Raw genomic sequence first — 22,361 nt, 5'->3', positions numbered from 1 at the left:
GCAGTAAATCCAGCTGCACACTAAATAGAGCGATGCAACTCACCTTTGCTGTCAGACAGCCTGTTTGCCCCAGGGATGACGGGATCTTTCCAGGCAGCAAACCAGACAAGGCAGAGGCCAGCACTGCAAAGGGCCAATGTGAACGTGTGCTGCTAAGGAGAGGCCAGGAAGGAGGGTTCAACCCCGGCGCGCCCCATCACCTGCACTTCTCCATAGCTAGGAAATGAGAATAATGGTAACATCGGTGTAAAACACTTGTCAGGCATCTGCAAGAACACAAACTACAGCACGCCAACTCTTGTGGTGGTCTCCAGCAAGAGGGTGAGCCTCATCCATAAACGTGCTGTTCTTTTAAGGGAAAAAAAAAGTGGTGGGAGACTGGAAGAAAACAGAGATTTCGCCATTTCCCTCTGCCAGATAACTCTGGTTACCTAGGAACAGACACACTTCTCTAATGCAGCCAGTTCTTCTCATCAAGCACAGGATGAGCATTTATTGTCTTGTGATCAGAAGAAAAACACAAACAAAAACCAGAGCCCCACAAGTGACACAAAACATCGCACACGTACATGCCGCATGATGCCGAACGAAACCGGGAGCCGGGTCCAGGTTAATGGTGTTAAGGAGTCTTAGAAATCTAATGTAAACATTAAAAAACATACAGAGGAGTCGGAAAAAAAAAGCCACAGCAGTTCAGGCAGCGTGTTGAGTCAACTTTCTGGAATTACGGTTTCTGGCATCTAAGAGGATGGAGGGGGGCGATGTGTTTGGAGATGGCAGCTCCCGTCCAGGGAGGTTTCATTTAAGCTCCTTAGAAATCTCAGGCAGTGTTTGCTAATGGATCATGATATTGGTGTCTGCCTCCAACCATTTTGGTTTGCAGGCTCCTAAGTACACACCCCTCACCGCATCAAGAAGGTTGGAAATGTGAGGATGGGTGCTTTAAAAGAGACCCCCGGGTTATCCAAGGGGAAAAAGAGAAGCCGGACTCAGGAGTCCCCTGGCAACGCTTCTCCTCTTGGTTCAATTGAAATCTCCAACCTGAAACACTAAAAAAAGAAAGACTACAATTTCTGCTGAAAAAAAATTTGGCAAAAGGCCGAGGATGGCAGGGGTCAGAGCCAGAGGAGAGCGTTCCACGGGCACCCCGCGTCTGGGCCCCCAAGCACGGCCACCCTCGAGTGCGGCCCCGCTCACCTCACCTCGCTCCCCCGTAGCGCAATCGTATTTCCAGGGAGTTCATCGACAGGCAGTTCTTTTATCACTCTCTGATGGCAAGCGACAAAGAACACTTAAAATTTCACTTGACACAAGACAAAGGCACCTAAAAGCTTGACAACACGACCGGGTCGTATTCTATTAAGAAGGCATCAAGCATTTGTACTTACAAGCACATTGCACACTCGCAAGAAAAAAAAAAAAATCACCCTTGTGTTTGAAGCATGAGGCAGAGCCAGCAAAGGGCTGGCTCTGCAGCAGGGGGTCAGTGTTGCTTGTAAACTGAAGTTCGCGGAGGCTCTGACCTCCCATTAATGTTTGCTTTTGCTTTGGCCCTAGTAACAAAGGTGTCATGCAGACTCCAAGCTGTACTTCACTTAGTATTTACAGTATGACACGGGAAAAGTTAATAGAGTGAATGGGAAGTTTTGCCGGGGGGGTGGGGAAGGAAAAGTTCTCCTTCATGAACTAACATTTTATTAGATAAGGCACATGTAGAGACAGTTTTCAAAAGACCACTTGCAAATCAGTTCCACCTAGCAAGGACAACCTCCCTGTCCCTTTCCAGGAGCCAATTTTGCTTTCCAGTTATTTAGTGTGGACGTGGAGTGACTCCACTTCCAGTGTAACACCTCTGGCGTCACCTCCTACAACTGGCCAGGCTCTGGGCCTGACTCTCAGGGTGCCCCACACCTCTCAAGTCTCCAGACTGGAGCACTCTGCCCTTCACTGTCCGTTGAGATTCCCAGAGCTGCAAACATTGAACACTCAACTCCCTGTAAAAATATCGGGAACTGACCTCCCAGTTTTAACAGGTTTGAGAAAGTTCCTAGCAGGCTGTTGAAGGAAAGGAAAAGACTGCAGCCTTTGCTGCTTGGATCATTTTAGGACACAGGGGAATTGGATGGCTCAGGCTCCAGGAGTCCTGATGTACATGCATGAGATGAAGATGAGTGATGAGACTAATGCTAGCTCTCAGGGGAAACAACCCCTCCCAAGAGCGTTATCCTCTCTTCAGCTGATTCCTGGGGAAAGGCAAGAACCTCTCTCCCCCTGTTCGTACAGGGAAGGAAATCACTGCTGGCGACGCAGACACGTACCAGCTCTGCACAGCTAGCGTCAGCTACGAGGACTAACGAGCTTTCTGAGACAACTCACGGCAGAACGGTTGGATTTTAACTGCGTCGGTAGAAGGCAGAATTCAATTTATCAGTTGTAATGGAATTACTCCCAAACCACACTGGGGCCCCAGCACTGAGATCAATAGTTATCTGGCACCCAGCTACTGGCCAGGAGCCCAGAAAAAAAAAAGGTGTCCCAACAGGACAAGGCGTGTCCAGTACGGCATGTATTGGGTCAGCACAAAAATCCTGACGCCATGTACCTGGAATTTAGATGGCACAGAGATCTCGCGCTGCCTGCCTGGAAAGGGGTGAACGTCACCCAGGCAGCCAGGTCCAAAGCCCAACAGCAGTCAGCTTTTCAATAGTTTCCAGTGGGCTTTGAATCAGGCTTTTAGTGAGCAATCAGTAACAAAATGAGATGAATCTGCATCTCCGCAGCACACGGATCTAGCAAAAACTTTTGGAGGCAGGGAAAGCAAGACTTCTATCATAACAATAGTCCTAGCCAGGCAAATGAGGACTCTTGTGGACTTAGTATCTGAACAACGCTCACCCGCAGCAAGCGCTGTTATCTAAAGGATTCTTCACCCGAAAGCGCAAGCAAATGAAGCTGTAGATTTTACAAATACCTTCAATATCACTAGTACCAGGTAATTCAGGTGTTGCGTTTCCCTTAGAGTGAAAAATTCCAGATCATTCATCCGGGAGAGCAAACACCGGTTGCTACTAATGCTCTGATTGTGTTTGTTACAACTACAGGCGATTTGGCGGTGCGCTGTGCATGTGATGAAAACTAAGCGGGGAGGCAGGAGAAGGAGCAATTCTGGTAGTGTTCACCGTCACGGGGAAGCCAGCCTTCTTCACATATGGTCATGAGAGCAGTCCTCAAGCAAGGGCAGTGAACGGTTGGTTCCTCAGTCTGCAACAAGGCAAATACTGGTAACAACACAAACAAACAAAAAAACCATCTTTCTGATAAGGCCGTGCAGAGCTCCCGAGGTGCCGTGGGCTGACAGCACACATCTTCTGCAGTGACGAGGAGACAAAAAAAAAGAAAGTCCCCAGAAGACTGGGGTATGTGTAGGGGAATGCAAATGATCTTTTCAAATAACAATAATAAAAGGACCAAAAAAGAAGAGAATCCAGGCAATTTGCAGCTGTTGCTGCTTAAGGCCATTGGTTTCCCGGGGGATAGTTGGGCACTGTGGGATACTCTGGCAGGCTGTTCCCAGAAAAATTGCTGTACTGGGCCTCCCTGCTGGGGGGGTTCCTCCATGCACCGCTGTTCCACTCATCCTGAGCTTTCTGAAAGCTTCCACCAGCCCCTCGGTAGATCTTGTGAACCTAACGGAGTAAAACAAGAGGAAAAATCAGCAGTAGGTACCTACACCTCTTCCTGAGAGGACTTATAGTCATTTTGGTACTGTATTTGTTCCTCTCTCTCTGCAAACTGTTTTTCCAAGGGAGAAAAAAAGGCACAAAAACTACAATAACATAATGAAGAGGTGTAAATGGATAGTATCAATGCAAGGCTTGAACTTGTCTTAGCCATACACCTGGGATTTAGGTTGGGGATCCCACAGCAACAGTCCATGCAGCAAGGCAGCTGGCCCAGGTTAGCGGGCTGAAAACCCCATAAAACCGTCAACTGCTGCTTCAGTGGGGCTGAGGCTGAAGGACTCGGCTGTAGCACATGAAACAACCTACACCGGGAACCCAGGGACACAAAAGATCTGGTTTAAAGGTCACACCACCAGGAAATGCCTGACAGGGCACAGGGCAGTGGCGCTAACCATGGTGACAGGGGGCAAAACGCTGCCATGAACCTATGGCAAACTCCATGATGGCAACTACTCTGCGACAGGGTTGTGCTGGGCTAATTGCCTGTCCTCTTTCCCTTCTATCTTCTGTCCTCCTCTGCCATCAGTCTTCTGAAGCTTTCCAGAAGGTCTTATATCCAAATCCAGCGTTCTGCAGACAACCAAGGACCACTTGTCGTCCTGCCACCCTGTCCCTGCTGCGGGCATCTTGAGATGCTTCACCGTTACAATCCCAGTGACGCTTGGCTTAAGTGACATAAAGGAACATGGAACGGTGAACACGTCCAGCTCAAGCTGTCCTGCATTATCTGCATTCGTCCTCTAAATAGTCCGAGACACACCGACTGACTACACTACAAAACCTTCAGAGGCAGTGATGGCTCACAGTGGCTGCTGAGCTGCCTGTTCACGTTACTGTGATACAAAACACAGATATCCCAAGTCAGAGAGACGTCTGAGGCACCTACCCTTAAAATGCAGATGAGCATTGTGACCGCTGACATTGTAAACATAATGGCAGGAAACAGCATGAACACAGCAGATGCAACGTTGGTGCTAAAGAAAGTAATTGCTGCCAACCATCCGCTGCAAGAAACAAAGAAACAGTATCATTACTGCTCTCTTTTTTAAGCACAATTGTTACCAGAAAGATGGTTTACGCACACAGAGAAGTTACAAGGCAGCTTTAAAGCTCCCAAAATTGAAAAAAAAACAAAACAGTGAAGACCACGGTCAGAGCTAAATGCAGCTCAGACAGGTATTTCCCCAAGGTCTCAAATCTGGCTTGCCAGCATCCCTTGCTAAGCCAGTCTCAGACCTTTAGGGGACAGCCAGCTGCACAGCGAGGCTTCGGGGAGAGAAGATTTATTCCCAGGACGCTTTTGGTGGTGCAGAGGTTGTGCAACCAGAGAACAGACCTGGGAACATGGAACATCAGGGTCCTCCGATCTGTAATGCATCTCCGTTCCCTTTGATGGCAACAACCAGACAGGGCAACTTGAGAGCATCAGCAGTTAAAACTAAATGCTGTGCAGAGTCTAGGACTTTCTATTATTTGCAGCTTCAGCAGGAATTGCTCTCAAGTCTCCAGAGACAGAAAGTTAAAATGCCAAATAATTATAACATAACCAGGGACAGACACTAAAATGCTTCCATTTATTTTAGGACAGCTCTCACAATACTTGCTCTATAGGCCAACAGTGAGTCATCATGCACTGCTCAACATGTGCTGCAAATACTCTGAGGGCAATGCTAAGAGAGGATCAGATCAATCTTGAAACTCTCCGGTTAAACAGCAGAAAGGAAGGACATTACAGGAAGGTGCTAAAAAAAAAACCAGGCAGGTGAAGATATCTGACTTTTGCCAATACAGGAACTCTTGCAATAGCCAGCAATGGGAGTAGACAGAACTGTGTACTCCAAGAGCAGATATAATTATGCCACAGAGGAAATCAGAAAGCTTCTTCCACCCCACCCTGTACAGACTCCCACCAGCTCCTCTAATGCTCAGGGAAACAGCCCGTGGGCTGAAACTCTCAGGCACAGGAGCTGAGGGCTCAGCTGTAAGGCTCCAGGCGTGTCCTGCTTACCAAGCTCCCCATCCAGAGAATCCGATCGCCTGCAGGACCGTGAGAACAAACTGTGCGCCGAAGATGAAGAAAAAAGCCATAAAATTAAACGAGCTGTCCGACCTGCGAAGGAAGGAGAGGCAGTTAGGGGGACACTGGCACCTTGCACTGCTTCGTGTTAACGTTTGACCCCATCACGCGCACACACTCAAATGTGCTATCTCAGAAAAGGTCCCTCAACAGCTACGAACTTTGAGGACAACTCCTCTTTCCCTGGCAGTGAAAGCGCACAGATCCATGAATCATCAGTGCCTAATCTCTTCCAATAAGCCTGACTCCTGCAATTGCTCTACCGAAGTAATTACATATATGGTGACACACGAGGAAAGGCAGTCTCCTGCAGAACACAGAGTGCCCGAAGCATTTCTCTGACCGAATATCTGAAGTCAGCGCTGCCGGACACCTGCACAGCTCAGCCACCAGCAAGCAGGCACAAAAGAGCCCAGACGCCAGAGGCAGTTTGCCCATGTGCTAAAGGTGATCCCTGAGCACGAGAGCCCAGCTGGGAAAGTCGCAGTGCCTGCTTGTCATGAAGCTTACACGCCTATGGTTAATAACCCAGCACCGGGACAGAATAGGAGGAAAAATAGCCACAAGAGAAGTGGGTGGTACGCTGCCTGGGGAAACGCAGAAGTGTGCTTTGGCATCTGCACAGACTCCGCATCTTCAGAACGTGTACACTGAAAGGGTTCTGACTATGTGAGGTCCTTTTAATTTATGCAGGTGAGATAGGCAGTGTGAGTATAATCCCAAATAGGAAAACGGTCCCAGATCTGCTCATGGTCTCTCCATTACAGGCGCACTGGGGCACAGCGCTGTTCTGCCACAGGACATCTTTGTCCTATTAACTCGGCTGTGTCGATGAGCCAGCCTTCCACTGCAAGCCCAGGCACACCTCTGAAACCCTCCAAGCCAGCTGACCTATCATTTTTAATGATACGAGTTATTCCTGCTCTCTCAGGAACCCAAAGGGCCCGTGATCTACAGAACAGGTTTACAAAAACACTTCAGTAGCTAAAGCAGCAATTTGGTGCAGTGGGGACTTCACAAAAGAGCTTCAGTCGTTCCCAGCCCCTGCTCAAACACCAGAAGTATTTTAATGGTCTTCATAGTTCTAGCCCATAATGTCAAAAGCTGAGGGAGGCAGGACCACAGGCTCTGGCCAAGTCAATACCACCAAGTCTGCCTACTCTGAGACAAGTGGGAAAACCTCCAGCCAGAGCCCTGCGGCTCTGCATGTGTTGATAACATTATCTTCCATCTCCCAAAGAGATGGCTAGATAGATGCTGTGAAAGAAAGAAACTGTCCTGGAGAATCCTTGTGATCCCACCCTTCAAACAGCAGCACCTCAGAGTACAGCAATGTGGAAGAAATACTTTAAACATGGACTGTTCACAGTAGTGCCTGTCATAAGCCAATTAACAAAGGATTAGGCTCCAGGCTGAGCCTTCAAACAGATTCTTGCAACTAAAACCTGAAAGGGCTGGAGGAGTCCTCACTTGAAAGGATCCCTGGGAATTAGTGGGGATGCACAGAAAAGGTGATTTCTGATCCAGCTTTCTGGTGCAGATTTGCAACAGCTTTGCCCTAGCGCCAAAGCTCTGCAGCTAATTTAATTTTGGATGCAGCTGTGTGACGAAGGTTTTACGAAAGCATCCTCACAGCACACGATGCCGGTGTGGAAGGGCTGCGTCTTCCCAAACGGCACAGCGAGCGGACCTGACCTGGCTTTCCGGAACCAGGACTACATGCAGCCCCAAAACTACCCGCGCCGCCCCACTGCAGTGTTTTTCAAGCATCTTCTACGACGGACGTCAAAGTTGACGGCCTCTGGGCTTGCCAGTCTGTCTCTAGGGCTTATTCTTTTTTTAACTGTAGAAGTCTTTACACAGAATAACCTCAGGGACCTTTCGGTATTCAGTTGCATAAACACATACAAACAACATTAAAGAAATAATTAGAAACGGTCCTTGTAAGCCCAGAGGAGGTCAATGAAGAAGAGTAATGTTTCCCAGACTTCAGAACGGAAAATGCTCTTTGAACAGAGCTCCAGTCGGCACTTGGAGGCTCTCGGGCTTCTGAACTAGAGATGGAGACAAAACCCCAGCCCCAGAGGGCAAGAGTTCAGAGCTGGTATTTTCACATCTTTTAAAACTTTCAGATGAATCCAACGCAGTGGCCTTCCCTTTCAGTCAGAAATAATCCTCCCCTGTACTCCCTCGTGTAGTCCCTGATATTTTAAGCACCTCGAGTGCATTAGCTGCCCAGTGTTGTTAGTACACAAAGTGTAAATTCAGAAGAGCATTTAAGCAACTAACCTAGCATGTGCTAAACAGACAGGACCCCATCTGCCAACTCTCGTATCTGTCAGCTGCTTTTGCTGCTATCTGGACTAACTCATCACAGAATCTGGTAAATGATCAAAATCCAGAGGATTCTGGTAGTGGGGAACCAGAAAGAGCTTCCCCTTCAGAGTCCAAATCCCTGACCCCAGTGTGGGGCCTGCTGATGACTGCGGTGTGACCCGGTGTCACCTGCCCTCTGTGCCACCTCTCCCTACACAAGACTGGAAAATGCTCGGGACCTTCACAGCTCTGACGAGCCTTATGCATTAATGTCTGAATAATGCCTCGTGACACACACGAAGCACGAGCAAATGCAAACAATTATTAAAGTAAAAATGCAGGATGGCTTTAAAGACTTGTGGAGTTTCAGGACTCGCCCTAGTGAACCACTTCTTTCTAAAAAGCAAAGCAGCCAAGTTCTCAGGTATCTAGAGCCAAAATCCAGAAGAGTGCTTGGCTCCTGATAACTTAATAGTCTTCCATCAAAACAGCCCGCAGCAAAGCTTTACCAAATCAATATCCACCCTGATATTACACTGCTATGAGGGTGCTGCTACGCCTGAGATATTTGGGTGAGATATGAATTTCATCCTCACAGAAGCGGCAAACTACTCGGTGCTGCTCACCTCCAATCCGAGGAGGCAGGTGACCCTCGGCCCTTCATCTACGATTTAAAAGTCGCCGCATTCTTCGCTGAAAACAATTCTGAAGTCAATGAGACGTTCAGATATCAAACCCTTAGTCTTTATCCAGCTCTCCAGAGGGGCACTCCTCAGCAACAACACATCTCTCTCCCAGAGGAAGCAGAAACTCAACCGCCTCGTGGGCTCCCACTTACCGAAAGGCTTTGTACGCCGGTCGGAACCAGCAGACGTAGCCGCAGGGACTGAAGAGAATAAGCCAGAGGATGGCCAAGCCAAAATTGACCCCAGAGCCTCCTCCGATCCACCAGGCCAGGCACGCAATTATATTCACTACTAGCGTGATGCAGTAAACTGTGAAGAGAGCACAGGAAAGAGCGTGAACTCGTGCTGTTTCACATCAGAGGAGAAATAAACAAACACCCAGCATTATAATAGGAAGGATCCACACCGCGGTGGCAAACTCCTGCCCAACAACACGACCGCTCCGAGGGAGTCGCAGCTTTCTGCTGTGAGCCCAGGGGCCGGCAGCACGGACACGCGTCCCCTTCCAGAGGGTGAGGAAACTCCCCCGGGGCCTGCCAAAGGACGGACATCTGGGTGGCAACTGGTGCGACCAGCACAAGGCTCAGCCCGGGACTGTTATGAACAATGAGCAACCCCCATTTGTGGCAAAACCCCTTGATGAGAGCAGAGCGGTGTAAAATCTGCCGTGCACTCAGCATCCCATTGCTTTGGTCTCTGTGTTGTTGCCTCAGGAGCTATTAGCGCCAGCAGAGTGCCCTGCAGGCTCTCTCTCCATTTCCCTGGGCCTCTGAGGAAGTCTGGAAGCAGCTTCAGGGCTTGTAAGTGCTGCCTTGAGCAAGGGAATAAGCAAACTCCAATCAGGCTGAGAACATGCGAACATAAGGGTGGCTTAAAGGCCCTTTCACATCCCTGTCCCTGCCACTTGGATAAAAAGGAACAGTTGACAGCAGATCCCAGAGGGCACCAGCGCCGCACTCAGTAACCCTGCAGGAAATGCCTTTGCCACCCCCTTTCTCTGAAGCTCGACGTTACTGCTGAAGCGAGGCTGAACGCTTCCAGGGTTTGTAGGCTGAGTTCAGTCCCTGTGCCAGGGGCTCCCCGCTTTCCCCCTAATACTTGACAGACTCCTGCAGCTGTCCCCGCATCCCCCAGGCTCTGCCGGGGTCTAGCGGGCTTAGCCCAGCTACAAGCTCAGATTTTGGAAAACAGGTGGTAATTCATAAAATCTTTCGGGGGTAACCCGAACCAATTAGCACAGACAAAGAGAAATGAGAAGGCAGACAGTCCAAACACCAAGAGCCCTTTGGTGCTGCCTGGGGACGAGGCCACAGTAGGATCACTTTAGACCCCGGTCTCATTTACCAAGTCAAAAATAAATCCCTCAGTTTCTCTTCCCCTGTGCTAAGCAAACGTGCCCTGCCCATTCCTTTCTTTCCTACAAGCTGCGGCTCTGCAGCGCGCTTGCACATCTCTGGCTTGGTCTTCTGACTCTCGGTGCCAGCCTGGCCTCTTCCTCCAGTGACTTTTCTCTGCCTTCACTCGTCTCAGGGGCTGCTAAAGCTACAAAATTGTGTGGTCACAAAATCATATCGACAACACAGCCAGGAGAATCTAGCGTGTAAGACATCCTAACCCAGCTGCTTATTGCGACATACGAGTTACGTGAAAACTAAAATAAAACACTTCTACAAAAGAGAAATGTTCTCCCTCTTCTAAGTAGCTAACAACAAGGCTTTACATGCAATGGTTTGGATGTATCTTATTACAAGGGGGAAAGAGTATTAATTATCTGAATTTCATTTACATAACAATTAGCTGTACTTCTCAGAATTATTATTTCCAGAAGTCAATTGTTTTCCAAAAGTTACTGAATGAGAAAACAAACAAACAAAACCACATCAAGTCGAGAGCACCTATAACGTTGCAAGGAGCTTCTGGTTCTCCCTACGTGTCAGGCAGGAGTTCGTTCGCCAGCAGTGGGAGCTCTGGTACAGTTTTCCCCAAACCACCATCCATCTTAATGAAATGCTCACATCCAATTAAAGTAATGAGCGTTCAACCTTCTAGCAACGACTTTTCTGTTTCTATTTTTACTACTGGCCTTTTCTTCTTTACTGCCTTCCCTCTGTACATGTCTCTTGCTCTCTGTCCCGTCCCCAAAAGTCAGGGAGACACCCCCAAAAACTGTGCGGCAGATGGAAATTTAAAACTCATGGTGAAAATTCCAGGTCTCCCCAGCCGTGCATATGACCAGTTGCCTAAATGGCTGGCACCTCTCCATCCTTCCATTAACTTGACTGAGGGGCGCTTTGTTTAAGGAGAGTCACACACAAAGGCAGCTTTGCAGCATGCAACATTTAACCAGTTAGTCTGAAGGGACAAGCAGTTTCTTCAGGCAAGAAAATTACAGAGCTCATTTCAGCATCTCTAAATAACGAAAGAACAATGGAGTGATAGATTATGCTATTATTTATGCGCACAAATCTCTCTCCTACACACATCCTATACATCTGGAATAAAAGCCAGGCTACCAAATGCGTATCTGGCAGAAAACAAGCTTTCCTTCAGTGAGAAGGGTAAATGGGATGACAAGCATTTTGGGAAAAAAAGATAAGCAAGGCAAAAAGATTTTTAATCTTCCGAAGCATTCCCTGTGGTTCTCTAGGCCTGCCACACCATTTTTCATCCGATTTTATTCCTTGGAGAAGAATGGTCAATTTTCATTACCGGTTTTTGAATCGCTAAGCCAGACAACGCCAGCCCAGAGAGCCAGCAGCTCTGCTCCTACAGAATATCAGCAAATCACCAGCTGTGACCAAGGGGATCAGCGCCCTTCAGAACAGGGCTGGGAACGTTCTGGGGGCTAAGGGATGAGACGGTGTAAGGCTAGAAGGCGCTGCTTCGATTGGGAAGGGAAATCTGGCTGGCACAAACCGGGGGCAGCATTCACAAAGCAGGGTGGGGAGATGGGCAGCGAGCAATACAGGTCATGTTAATCTTCTAGCCTTCAGTCCTCCTATTCCTCTTATTCTAGGTGAATCAGGAATTACTTTAAGAGGGCTATTTTGGAGGGTGAAATATCACTTGACATTAGAAAAGACAGCAGATACAGTCTGCTCTGTTCTTCCTCGAATTTACTAATAGGCTTTTCTAGCACTGATGCTCTCTTCTTTCTTCAACAGCAGCTCTGCAACAAAGATTCAAGGCACAGCAGCCTGAAATTTGGGCATACAGGTAAATTATAGCATTCTAAGAGGAATCGTTGTTTCTCATCACTTAATTGCAGTCAAAATCTTAAAGCTTGTAAGTGATCAAATTCTAAGTTTTTCTATTACACATACACAATCTTCCCAGAGCAGGTTTTTTATTCAACTTACAGATCCATACGTGGTAGATTCTTTTCACCAGGGCCTGATAATCGATGGGTATTTCATCTGCAAAATTCTGGTAGAAACATGGCTTCAGAGGGATAAACTTGGGGAGCGGTGGGAAGTTATTCACCTTTTCTACAACGCAGAACACAACAGATTAGCTGAATGCAGAAACGATCTTGCACGGCTGAACAAGTGTGACATCCTCCACACCTTCCCGGGACAGCCCTCCGAGTACGAGGGGACTCACAACAATCAAAAAAAAACAAACCAAAAAAAACACCTTAAAATAAGTTCAGGGACAAAGCTCCTCAGGAAGCGGGCAGAGGCCAGCTAAGCTGCTGGCCAGCAACACCTGGGGGCAACAGACTGCCCAGAGGTTTTTAGTTAGAAACCCTCAGATAACCCAAGGAGGAGGAAAGACTGCTGGTCTTCCAGACAAAAGCAGACACAAGCTCTGAGTGGGTGGGCTTGCTGGGGCAAGGCTTAGGCCCTGTACTAGGTACGTGCTCGTGACTGTAAAGAAGGGTGCCCTTGGAAAGCATCTCTAACTGGAATTTAGTACTCAGATGCCATCCAGTTGAGGCAAGGCAAGACATCAGGGATGATTTTGCTGTTATGAGATTCATGAACGTCCCCTTCTTTCTTTCTAAGTCAAGTTTTTATGCAAGGTTAAGACCCAGAGGGGAAAAAAAAAGAAGAAAAAAAGCTTTGCATTCAGATACCATAAATCAGCAAATGCCGACAAAAGCAATACAGTGAAGAACTTACCTTGGGAAGAAATTACATTTTAAAAATCAAGTAATTAAATGCCTAAATCCTCCGTATTTAAGCTGCTGTCAGCTTCTAGACAGATGCACAGACAAATCTGTGCAATGTGCGTGTGCCTGGATGCGAGTTCCTACATGTTTGGGAATGTTTGCTCTTGCCTTCAAGTCTTGATTAAAGTTTGATTCCAGGGCATTGTGACTAATTGTCTCTAGTCTACTTCAGCCCCAGTAAACAGAATTAAAAACAACCAGAGGAAGAGATGAAGAATGTCCTGGGAAAACCTCCAAATGGCACAGAAGACGAGAGGAAATGTCTGAACAAGAACTGTCAGCGCAAGAGTTCCCCTTCTCTTGCCATTATCTCTGTGTGAGAAGACATTCTGCAGGAGCAGCTTCTTAACTTCATTTGAAGGTTGGCAGGGAAGCGTCTAAAGCTGTATGCCATGCTTTAGGAAAGAAAGCGCTTTATTTCACGCAAAGGAAAGACATGTTCATGCAGAAAATATGGTGGGGATAACACCCATTGGGAGTACATAACAATTAAACACGGAAGAACGTCTTAAGTCACCAGCCCAGCTTGATTTTTCAGTAGACTTTTCCTCACGAAAACAAACATTACATCTGCTGCCCCTCCTCACCCATCACCTCTAAACGCATCCTGCATTAATTCAGATGCCGTCTAGGGCTGGCATTAGTTACTGGTTAACGCCTACTGCTAACCACATCACATGGAGCACTCAGTTCCCCTGCCTGCTTTCAAAGTCCATAGGAATTTGGACTTTTTAGCGCTAGCTTTTGGTAAGTTATGAACACCTCCTGGGCTTTCTCCTGGACAATTTGTCTCAGATGTCCGTGAAAGGACCTGACAGTGCTGGATCAAGGGAAACAAAGGGGGTGCAGCTCATAAAGCTGAAGAGTCAGCTCTCTAGGGAAAGCTCTCTAGGGAAGTCAGCGAGACCAAGGTTAACTGACCACAGTAAAGTGGATTCTTTAACAATCTTTTTTAGGAGGGATGGGGAAATTTTGTTCTGTCCCTCTTCAACAGGAGATGCAGCTAGTGACTTTGGTTCAGCCCTCTTCCATTTTCTCCCTCCTCCAGTACAGATCTCTCACCAACAATAAAGCTGCCGCCAGCCTCCAGCGCAGAAGGCCCCAAACGGTGGGGCCAAAACCTGCTGGCCTTCTGGGCACCAGCCACTGCAATTTTCAAGCTCATAAAATGCTCCAAGTACTTCCATAACGGTTTGCTGGATACAGAAGTATCGGGATTACACCTCTTCTTTGTGGCTGCCCAGCTTCAGGAAGCCAGATGACTGCTTTCTCCTACCCAGAGACCCGTGTAGTTTTCCAGTGTTCTGGGTTACTCCCAAGAAAAGACAAAGACATCAAATGAAAATATCCTCTTTCATGTCTGACTGCGGAACTTGGAGTGCTCCAGCACTCCCATCAAGGCTTGGATCAACACGTTAGATCAGCGAGCACAATCCATGCTTTCAAAAACCAAACTGTATTACCAATGAACAGCAGCTGGGTACAAGTCCTGGACTTTGGCTTATTTTAAAAAAGTTAGGAGGAATCTTGTTACTAGTTTAACTACAAGTAAAATTAAGCTGTATCAAAATTGACAGCACAGCTAGGAATGGAAAGTTGTTTAGCCTCTGAAAGGAAGGAACTACTCTCGTTTTGGGAATAAACTCCATCCTCATAAAACTTTCCAAAAAGTCACACCTAAGCCTTTATTGCTAGACCAGTAACCTCTGCTAGCAAATCTACGCAAAAAGGAACGTGAGCAGGGGAAAAGAAAAGAAGAAGCTAAAGACCTTTAGGGATCACTAAGATCTCAGAAAGCGAAGTGCATGTGAATGAATTACTAATGAATTGCAGCCATCACGCCATACTGAAAAACATGATCTGGAACCATTTTTCTCTTTCCATTGCCATAGTTTGAGGTGCCCTTACCTGCCATTTCTGTTAAGTGTTCCCTGGCGAAGTTTCAGACAGACAGCAAGAGATCTATGGGAGGAAAAAAAAAAAATAGAGAGAAAGAAAAAAAAAAAAAAGAAAATCAGGCCAGAACATATCACTAACCCGCACCCAAAAAAGCTATTAAAGTTAGGAGCATCTCTGCACAGTGCTTGACTCACTGTAAGCCCAGGGTTCCCACTGCAAACCACTAAAGACTGCACAAATTTGGCACGCTGGCACCTTACGGAAAGGCTCCTGGTTTCTCCTTGTTTGTACAGAGCTCCCCTGGAAGCATCTCACCCTGTACAAAACTGTCAAGGGTTTTTGGTGCTCGTCTTATTCAGCAGCAAACAAATGTGCTCCGAGGGTACCTGGCAAAGGCTGAGGCTGCACAGACGGCCGCTGCCAGGCCACGTGCACCTTCCAGCCGAGGCAGACAGGTCTGGCTGGGACCCAGCAAAGCGCGCGTTGGAAGAGAAACTCGTACCAACTCACCAGACTTAACGCCTCATTTAGGTGCTGAGACGATTTGTTGGCTCCCTGCGGACCTTCCCGGCGCCTGAAACAAACGGACGGTCACTGTTAGCTGGGAATTAAACTGCTGGTGCTCGGAACATCAACTGGTACGCGCGGCCTGACATCCTTCCGTACGGTGATAATTCCGCACGACCTTATCGTAGGGCAGATTTAGTCTTCCTGTTACCGCCACTGAACACGGCCGTGATTCTGGAGAAATCAAATCCTGTGAAGTTTGCTGCATGCCAGGCGTGTTGCTGAGGATGGCACAGACGGAAGCCACAGAGGGGCTTGCACTGAGCAGCCCCTTCAACTCTACTCACTTCTTTGTTTCGGGACAACCACCGTGCGCCCACACCTGCAAATTCCAGGCTGACAACAAGGACCACGGCAGAACAACCCTCCAAACGGGCATTTCAGGCTCTGTGAACAACTCTCAGGAACGAAGGCAGTACAGACTAAAAGCTGCCCCTCCAAGAACACAGCAAAGGGCGCTGGGGTCAGAATAGCTGTGTTGGAGCCAGAGCTCTCGGGATTTCCAGCAGCTCCTTTCCCTTCTCTGCACCTCCGTGCTGTCCTCCCGTGTTCCTGCTCCAGAGGGCGCAGATTTCACACGGGTGCAATTATTTTGTGGGGGCTGCAATCCGTTTCCTTTTTATTTGACCTACTCTGGCACAGCCCTCGGTGGTGACAACAGCGCTGATACAGAACAGGACCTGCCCGGGCCGCCGACTCCTCCTGCGCACGGGCCGCAGGTATGCGCTATCTCAGTTATGTCAACGTCGAGGAAAACACATTGCTTTGCCCGTGCAGTCTAAAGAAATAGAGTGGGGACAGGAAGGCTGCGTAAATCACGAGCCTGTCAGGCTGGGAGCCCCTTGCTAAAGGCTCGCACAATGGGGCCCCAGCGCAGCCGAAGCCTCCGGGCTTTCCCACAATACAAACAGCCACCATCCAGCGTCTGGCAGACGTTTTGTAACTTAGAAAATGATTTAGAAAGGCTTTGCCTCCTTTTTCCTTTTTTTTTTAATGTGTGAATAGAAAATAAATACGAGGACAGTTCGGAGCACAATTAGGGCTTCGCCCCACCCAGCTGCAGCTGCTCCCAGCTGAGATCCGTAAATTCTGGGGGAAGAGCAAATTACGAACAAACACCAGTTATGCCAACACACGAAGGGAAAGGAATCTCCGGTGCTGCTGCCCTGGGAGGAGGGAGTTTTCCCCCATGGACACCCACAGCAGCAAGCTCAAACCTTCCCTGGGCATGGACTCAGACCTCAAGATCCAACCCAAGAACGTTTTTTGTTCAGTGGCTGAGATCGGCTTGCACACGAGTCACCATTTTCCCATTTCCCCAGCTTAGCAGTTAATTTTGGCAGGATTTCTGCAAACCGGACTGCAGCGTCTTGGGATAACGGGCCTCAGAGTCACAGTCAGGGAAGGAGTCTTGTGTCTGACGAGCGAGGACAGTGCTCGACTCTGAGGGCCAGCGACTGACTCAGATGGAAAATTTCACTGCGCAGCCTCAATATCCTCAAGTCAAGCTCCAGTTGCAAGAGCCAGGCACAAGGAAACAGATAAACAGGTACAGACACACAAGGATTATCCAACCGCCCGTGAATTTCTTGTGGAAGATAATAGCACATACAAATAAGCTTTCTATTCACAGGAGTGCTTTCAAATTAATTGGAAATAGATAAAAATCAACGTCCTGCGCTCTGCCGCAGTGATTTCTTCACACAAAATCCATTATTTGTGGGAGGAAAAAAAACCACACTAAGGAAACCGTGGTGTGAAGTGAACTTCCTTTTTCCACTGTGCTCATACGCAGTCAGTGAATAGCTCCCAAGTTTACAGAGCGGCTCACAGGACTCTCAAAGGCCCGTCGGAGGCAGTACGGGCTTCTCTTCGTCTGTATTTCAGAGACAAAAGCGCCCGCTGTCACTTCAGCAGACGGCATTTTCCTTTTAAACCAAGACACGTATGCGAGCAGCGCTGGTTTTCTAGGAAGCACACCCCAAGATCACCCCGATATCCAAATAGGAATCATCATCTCTGGTAAGGGAAAGCGTGGTGCAGGAACCATGGGGTTTCTGTTTGGGGCACGTTACCTGACCGCAGGTCTATTCCTGTTCCGGCCCGTGGTTTGACATGAAATTTATTCCGCCTATATTACAGTAACTGGTTCTAAAAGGTTTTTTTATACCTCATTATTTGCTTCTTTCTCTAGAAGAGGGATAAGGGGAATAAATAAGGGGGAGGCCAGAAGAAGGGTGCTGGCCGGGCGGTGGGAGAGCCGACCTGCTTTGCCCCAGCCCCTGGTGAGCTGCGGCGAGCCACCGGGACCGCACTCACAGCAGGACCCCGGCTCCTCTCCTGCCATCTGCACGTGTCCCAGCCAAACCCCGAAGTGCCTCGCATCCCAGGCCTTCTCTAGCAAAATTTGCCAGCTGATGGAGCCCTGCTGTCAGATATTCTCTGCACCGCTTTGTTTTCTTCCTGATGTGATGACACGCGAGCTTCTACGCAGACCCGTACCCAAGAGTTTAACCCGAAGCAAAGCGAGTGGCAGGGTCCCTGCGTAACGGTGACAGCAGAACTTGCTGATGCTCCCTCGTAACGCAGCGACCTCACAGATGGAGTACGTGTTAAGGAGATTTGGGTACAACGCACGTCTCCTTAAAATGGTTCGGGCTTACCCCTGAGGTGAGCGAGGCTGTGACCTGGCATCAGGCTTCCTGAACTCACCTTATGCTGCAAGCCATGAAGAGCCCAGAAGAGCCACAATCTAAAAGCAAGGGCACCCCACAGAGACCCCCAGGCTAGGGAAGGAACCAACTTCCCTCAGGTGAGCCTGAGACAGGCAGGTGCCTTGTTCCCATCCCTTCCCAGCTGCGTTTAAAAAGGAAGTCGGGACTCTGCCCTGTTTTTTAAGGGAAAAGGCTTTCCTCGGAGTGTCACTCTGCAAGGCACCAAAGCGCTTGGCCCAGCTTTACAAAGGCAAACCCCGTACAGCTCCAACAGCTCCTGCTCGGCAGCGCGTCCCCTCCCCGACACACGCTGCCAGCCCTCGCAGGGCCACGCGCTGCCCCTCCAGCGGTGCCAGCACCACGTCCGCAGCCTTCTGTGGGACAGGGAGGGACAAATCCAGCGAAAAACGTAATCCCAAAGGCCACCCAGCACCAGTGAGAACAGGGAAACTGCTTATGGCAGTGCTTCTGCTGGGAAGACGCACGAGGCCCACCGAAGTTAGCAGGGTCGGCCTCCTCCTGCGTGAGCCCGAGCGAGGGAGCCCCTCGGGGACGCCGGAATTTCCAGGAACGTGGCTGCCCTCCTCTCCTCCCACTGTGGAGCTGTGAGTTGAGGTGAGAGCAGGGCCGAGGGGAAGCGATTCCCCGCGGCTCTCACACAGCCCCACCCACAGCAGACAGGGAAAGGCCTCAGTTCAGGTCCCGCCACACACGGAGCAGACAGACGCTGACTTCGATGCGACCCCGTCCGCAGGCGAGGCTCAGCCACACACAGGCAGAACCGCAGAGGCTCCGGGGGAAGCACGAGGACGCGCGTTCAGGGCACGAGCCCGTTCCTCCGACTGCCGCCTGCTCAAACCGGCCTCGCATAAAGGACCGGGGCTGCAGGCGACAGCACGACATCGGTTGGCCCGGGATAAAAAAGAACCAGGTACAACGGACCATCAGGTACCTGCCTAATGTCCGTCACCGCTCCTCGCCACAGGCCCTGTCAGAGTTTCCTGAGCTAGTTAACGCTCCCGAAAACCGAAGTCCAGGGAGGAAAAAAACGCCGCGCGTCTGGCCTGCCTCCCTCAGCGACAACACGGGACAGAGTCGCTGCCCACACCACGCACCTCAGGAAGCAAAAATCCCTGAAAATCCCTGAGCAGCCCTCGGGGGGAACACGGCCGGGGCCGGCAGCCCCCCAGCTGCCGTCGTGCTGTGCCCGGGGCCCCTCGCTGTGCCCCAGCCTCCGGCCCTGAGCAGCCCCAACGCTGCTCCCAACAGAGCCGACCCCGATCCCTCCCCACCACCCCTCATCCCGATCCCTCCCGGTCACCCCATCCCCGATCCCCCCCCGCCCAGGCGCCAGCCCCCCCAGCCCTGTCCCCGATTCCTTCCCAGACACCGCCCCCCTGCAGCACGCTCCCCTCTTGTGCCGCCGCCCCTCTCGTCCCCACCATCCCCCTTAATGTCACCCCCTCGTGTCCCCACCACCCCCCTTCTGCCCGGCCACCCCCATTCCGTCCCTGTCCGTCCCCCTCTGCCCCACCGCCCCCCTTCTGTCCCCGCCACCCTCTTTCTTGTCCTTGCCACCCCCTCCTTGTCCCCACCCCCCCTTCTGTCCTTGTCACCCCCTTCTTGTCCATGTCACCCCCTCTCTGTCCCCATCACCCCCCCATTCCTGTCACCCCTCTTCTGCCCCGCCACCCCCCTCCTGTCCCTGTCCCCACTCCCTGTCCCTGTCCCCCCCTCCTGTCCCCGTCCCCCTCTCCTGTCACCGCCCTCCTGTCCCCTCCCGTCCCCCCCCCCCCCGCCCACCTCTCCCCCCCCTTGTCCCCATCCCCCCCCGTCCCTGTCCCCCCGCCCCCGCCCCAGCCCGGCTCTCACCGTGCCCCCCTCCAGGCGCGGCGGCCCGGGCCAGCTCCCCCGAGCCCTCCGCGGCTCCGCGGGGCGCGCTGGGAAGGAGAGTCCGGCCGGGGGCCGCCGCCATGGCGCCCACGGCGCCGCGGACTACAACTCCCAGCATGCCCCGCGGCGCGCCCGTCACGTGAGGGGAGAGCCGGGGACGGGGCGGGGGCTGAGGCGAGGCTGACTGCGCTACGGGGAAGCGAGAGGGACGAAATTGCGGGGGGGGGAAGGCGTTGCTGGGGGGGGTCCCTCACCCTTCACCTCCCTGTCCCTGTCGCCACGGCGAGGCCACGCGTGACTTGCGGCCGCCAACTGTGGGCAGAAGCACCTGGAGCACCTCTCCGTCCAGAGCATCGCCACCCAGTCCCCCATTAAACACCCATCGCCCCTGAGGCGGCCGCAGCCCTCGCCCTGCGGCAGTGCCTCTTGCCCGTGCACGCCACACACACACAGCAGAAACGTTTTATTTTCACGTAAACAGAGCTGGTTTGGGACAGGCGTGGTGTCCCAGGTGGCTGCGCCGTGCCCAGGACACGGCAGCACCGGCGCTGCTTCGGAGGCACCCGCAGCCTCCGAGCACGGCCACAGCAGTGTCCTCAGCGTGCACAAATCCTGCTGGGAGCTCAGCCCCTCCGAGCACGGCCACAGCAGTGTCCTCAGCGTGCACAAATCCTGCTGGGAGCTCAGCCCCTCCGAGCACGGCCACAGCAGTGTCCTCAGCATGCACAAATCCTGCTGGGAGCTCAGCCCCTCCGAGCACAGCCACAGCAGCGTCCTCGGCGTGCACAAATCCTGCTGGGAGCTCAGCCCTCCGAGCGTTTGAGGATCAAACTGAACGAACCTGATCTCCTTCTATGACCAAGTGACGCGCTTGGTGGATGAGGGAAAGGCTGTGGATGTGGTTTACCTTGACCTCAGTAAGGCTTTTGACACAGTTCCCCACAAAATTCTGCTCAAGAAACTGGCTGCTTGGGGCTTGGACTGGCGTACGCTTCGCTGGGTTAGAAACTGGCTGGATAGCCGGGCCCAGAGAGTTGTGGTGAATGGAGTCAAATCTGGTTGGAGGCCGGTCACTAGTGGAGTCCCCCAGGGCTCGGTACTGGGGCCGGCCCTCTTTAATATCTTTATCGATGATCTGGATGAGGGCGTCCAGTGCACCCTCAGTAAGTTTGCAGATGACACCAAGCTAAGTGCGTGTGTCGATCTGCTCGAGGGTAGGAAGGTGCTGCAGGAGGATCTGGATAGGCTGGAGCGATGGGCTGAGGTCAACTGCATGAAGTTCAACAAGGCCAAGTGCCGGGTCCTGCACCTGGGGCGCAACAACCCCAAGCAGTGCTACAGGCTGGGAGATGAGTGGCTGGAAAGCTGCCTGGCCGAGAGGGACCTGGGAGTATTGGTTGATAGTCGGCTGAATATGAGCCACAAGTGTGCCCAGGTGGCCAAGAAGGCCAACAGCATCCTGGCTTGCATAAGAAGCAGTGTGGCCAGCAGGTCTAGGGAAGTGATTGTGCCCCTGTACTCGGCTCTGGTGAGGCCGCACCTCGAGTACTGTGTTCAGTTTTGGGCCCCTTGCTACAGGAAGGACATGGACGTGCTCGAGCGAGTCCAGAGAAGGGTGACGAAGCTGGTGAGGGGTCTGGAGAACAAGTCTTACGAGGAGCGGCTGAGGGAGCTGGGAATGTTCAGCCTGGAGAAGAGGAGGCTCAGGGGCGACCTTATCGCTCTGTATAGGTACCTTAAAGGAGGCTGTAGAGAGGTGGGGGTTGGTCTATTCTCCCACATGCCTGGTGACAGGACGAGGGGGAATGGGTGAAAGTTGCGACAGGGGAGTTTTAGGTTGGATGTTAGGAAGTACTTCTTTACCGAAAGGGTTATTAAGCATTGGAACGGGCTGCCCAGGGAGGTGGTGGAGTCACCATCCCTGGAGGTCTTTAAAAGACGTTTAGATGTAGAGCTTAGCGATATGGTTTAGTGGAGTACTTAGTGTTAGGTCGAAGGTTGGACTCGATGATCTTGAGGTCTCTTCCAACCTAGAAATCTGTGATACTGTGATACTGTGATACTGTGATCAGGCCCTGTTGTGTAGCCCAGTCCACACAGTTTCAGACTCAAATCCAAAGGGTTTTGCTTGTCGCTCATGCTGACAGAAACCAGAAGCTCCATGGAAGTTAATCATATAACTTAAGTAGCCTAATTTTTTAGTTAGATTGACTGGGCTGACTAATGGTGAATGCCACATTTTATTTCCCGGATTAGTTACAACGTGTATAGGTGATAGCTGGATTCAGGACC

At 50.8% G+C, this 22,361-nt stretch overlaps 1 protein-coding gene across 1 annotated transcript; it reads right to left on the bottom strand.

Annotated features, from left to right (window-relative positions):
• Nucleotides 1-459: 459 nt before the first annotated feature.
• Nucleotides 460-20,195, bottom strand: SCAMP4 (secretory carrier membrane protein 4). The gene is made up of 8 exons (XM_083811470.1): nucleotides 20,049-20,195; nucleotides 15,406-15,469; nucleotides 14,905-14,958; nucleotides 12,182-12,310; nucleotides 8,975-9,131; nucleotides 5,752-5,853; nucleotides 4,630-4,747; nucleotides 460-3,686 (listed from the first exon to the last, which is right to left on the bottom strand). Exons 3-8 carry the CDS (start codon nucleotides 14,909-14,911, stop codon nucleotides 3,510-3,512), a joined length of 690 nt encoding a protein of 229 aa, XP_083667596.1. The 5' UTR covers nucleotides 14,912-14,958; nucleotides 15,406-15,469; nucleotides 20,049-20,195; the 3' UTR covers nucleotides 460-3,509.
• Nucleotides 20,196-22,361: the final 2,166 nt, after the last annotated feature.

This window comes from Anser anser, assembly GCF_964211835.1.
Source record: "Anser anser genome assembly, chromosome: 25".
Taxonomy (NCBI): domain Eukaryota; kingdom Metazoa; phylum Chordata; class Aves; order Anseriformes; family Anatidae; genus Anser; species Anser anser.
Note: the sequence above shows the minus strand (reverse complement) of the source record. Positions and strands in the feature narration are given on the sequence as shown.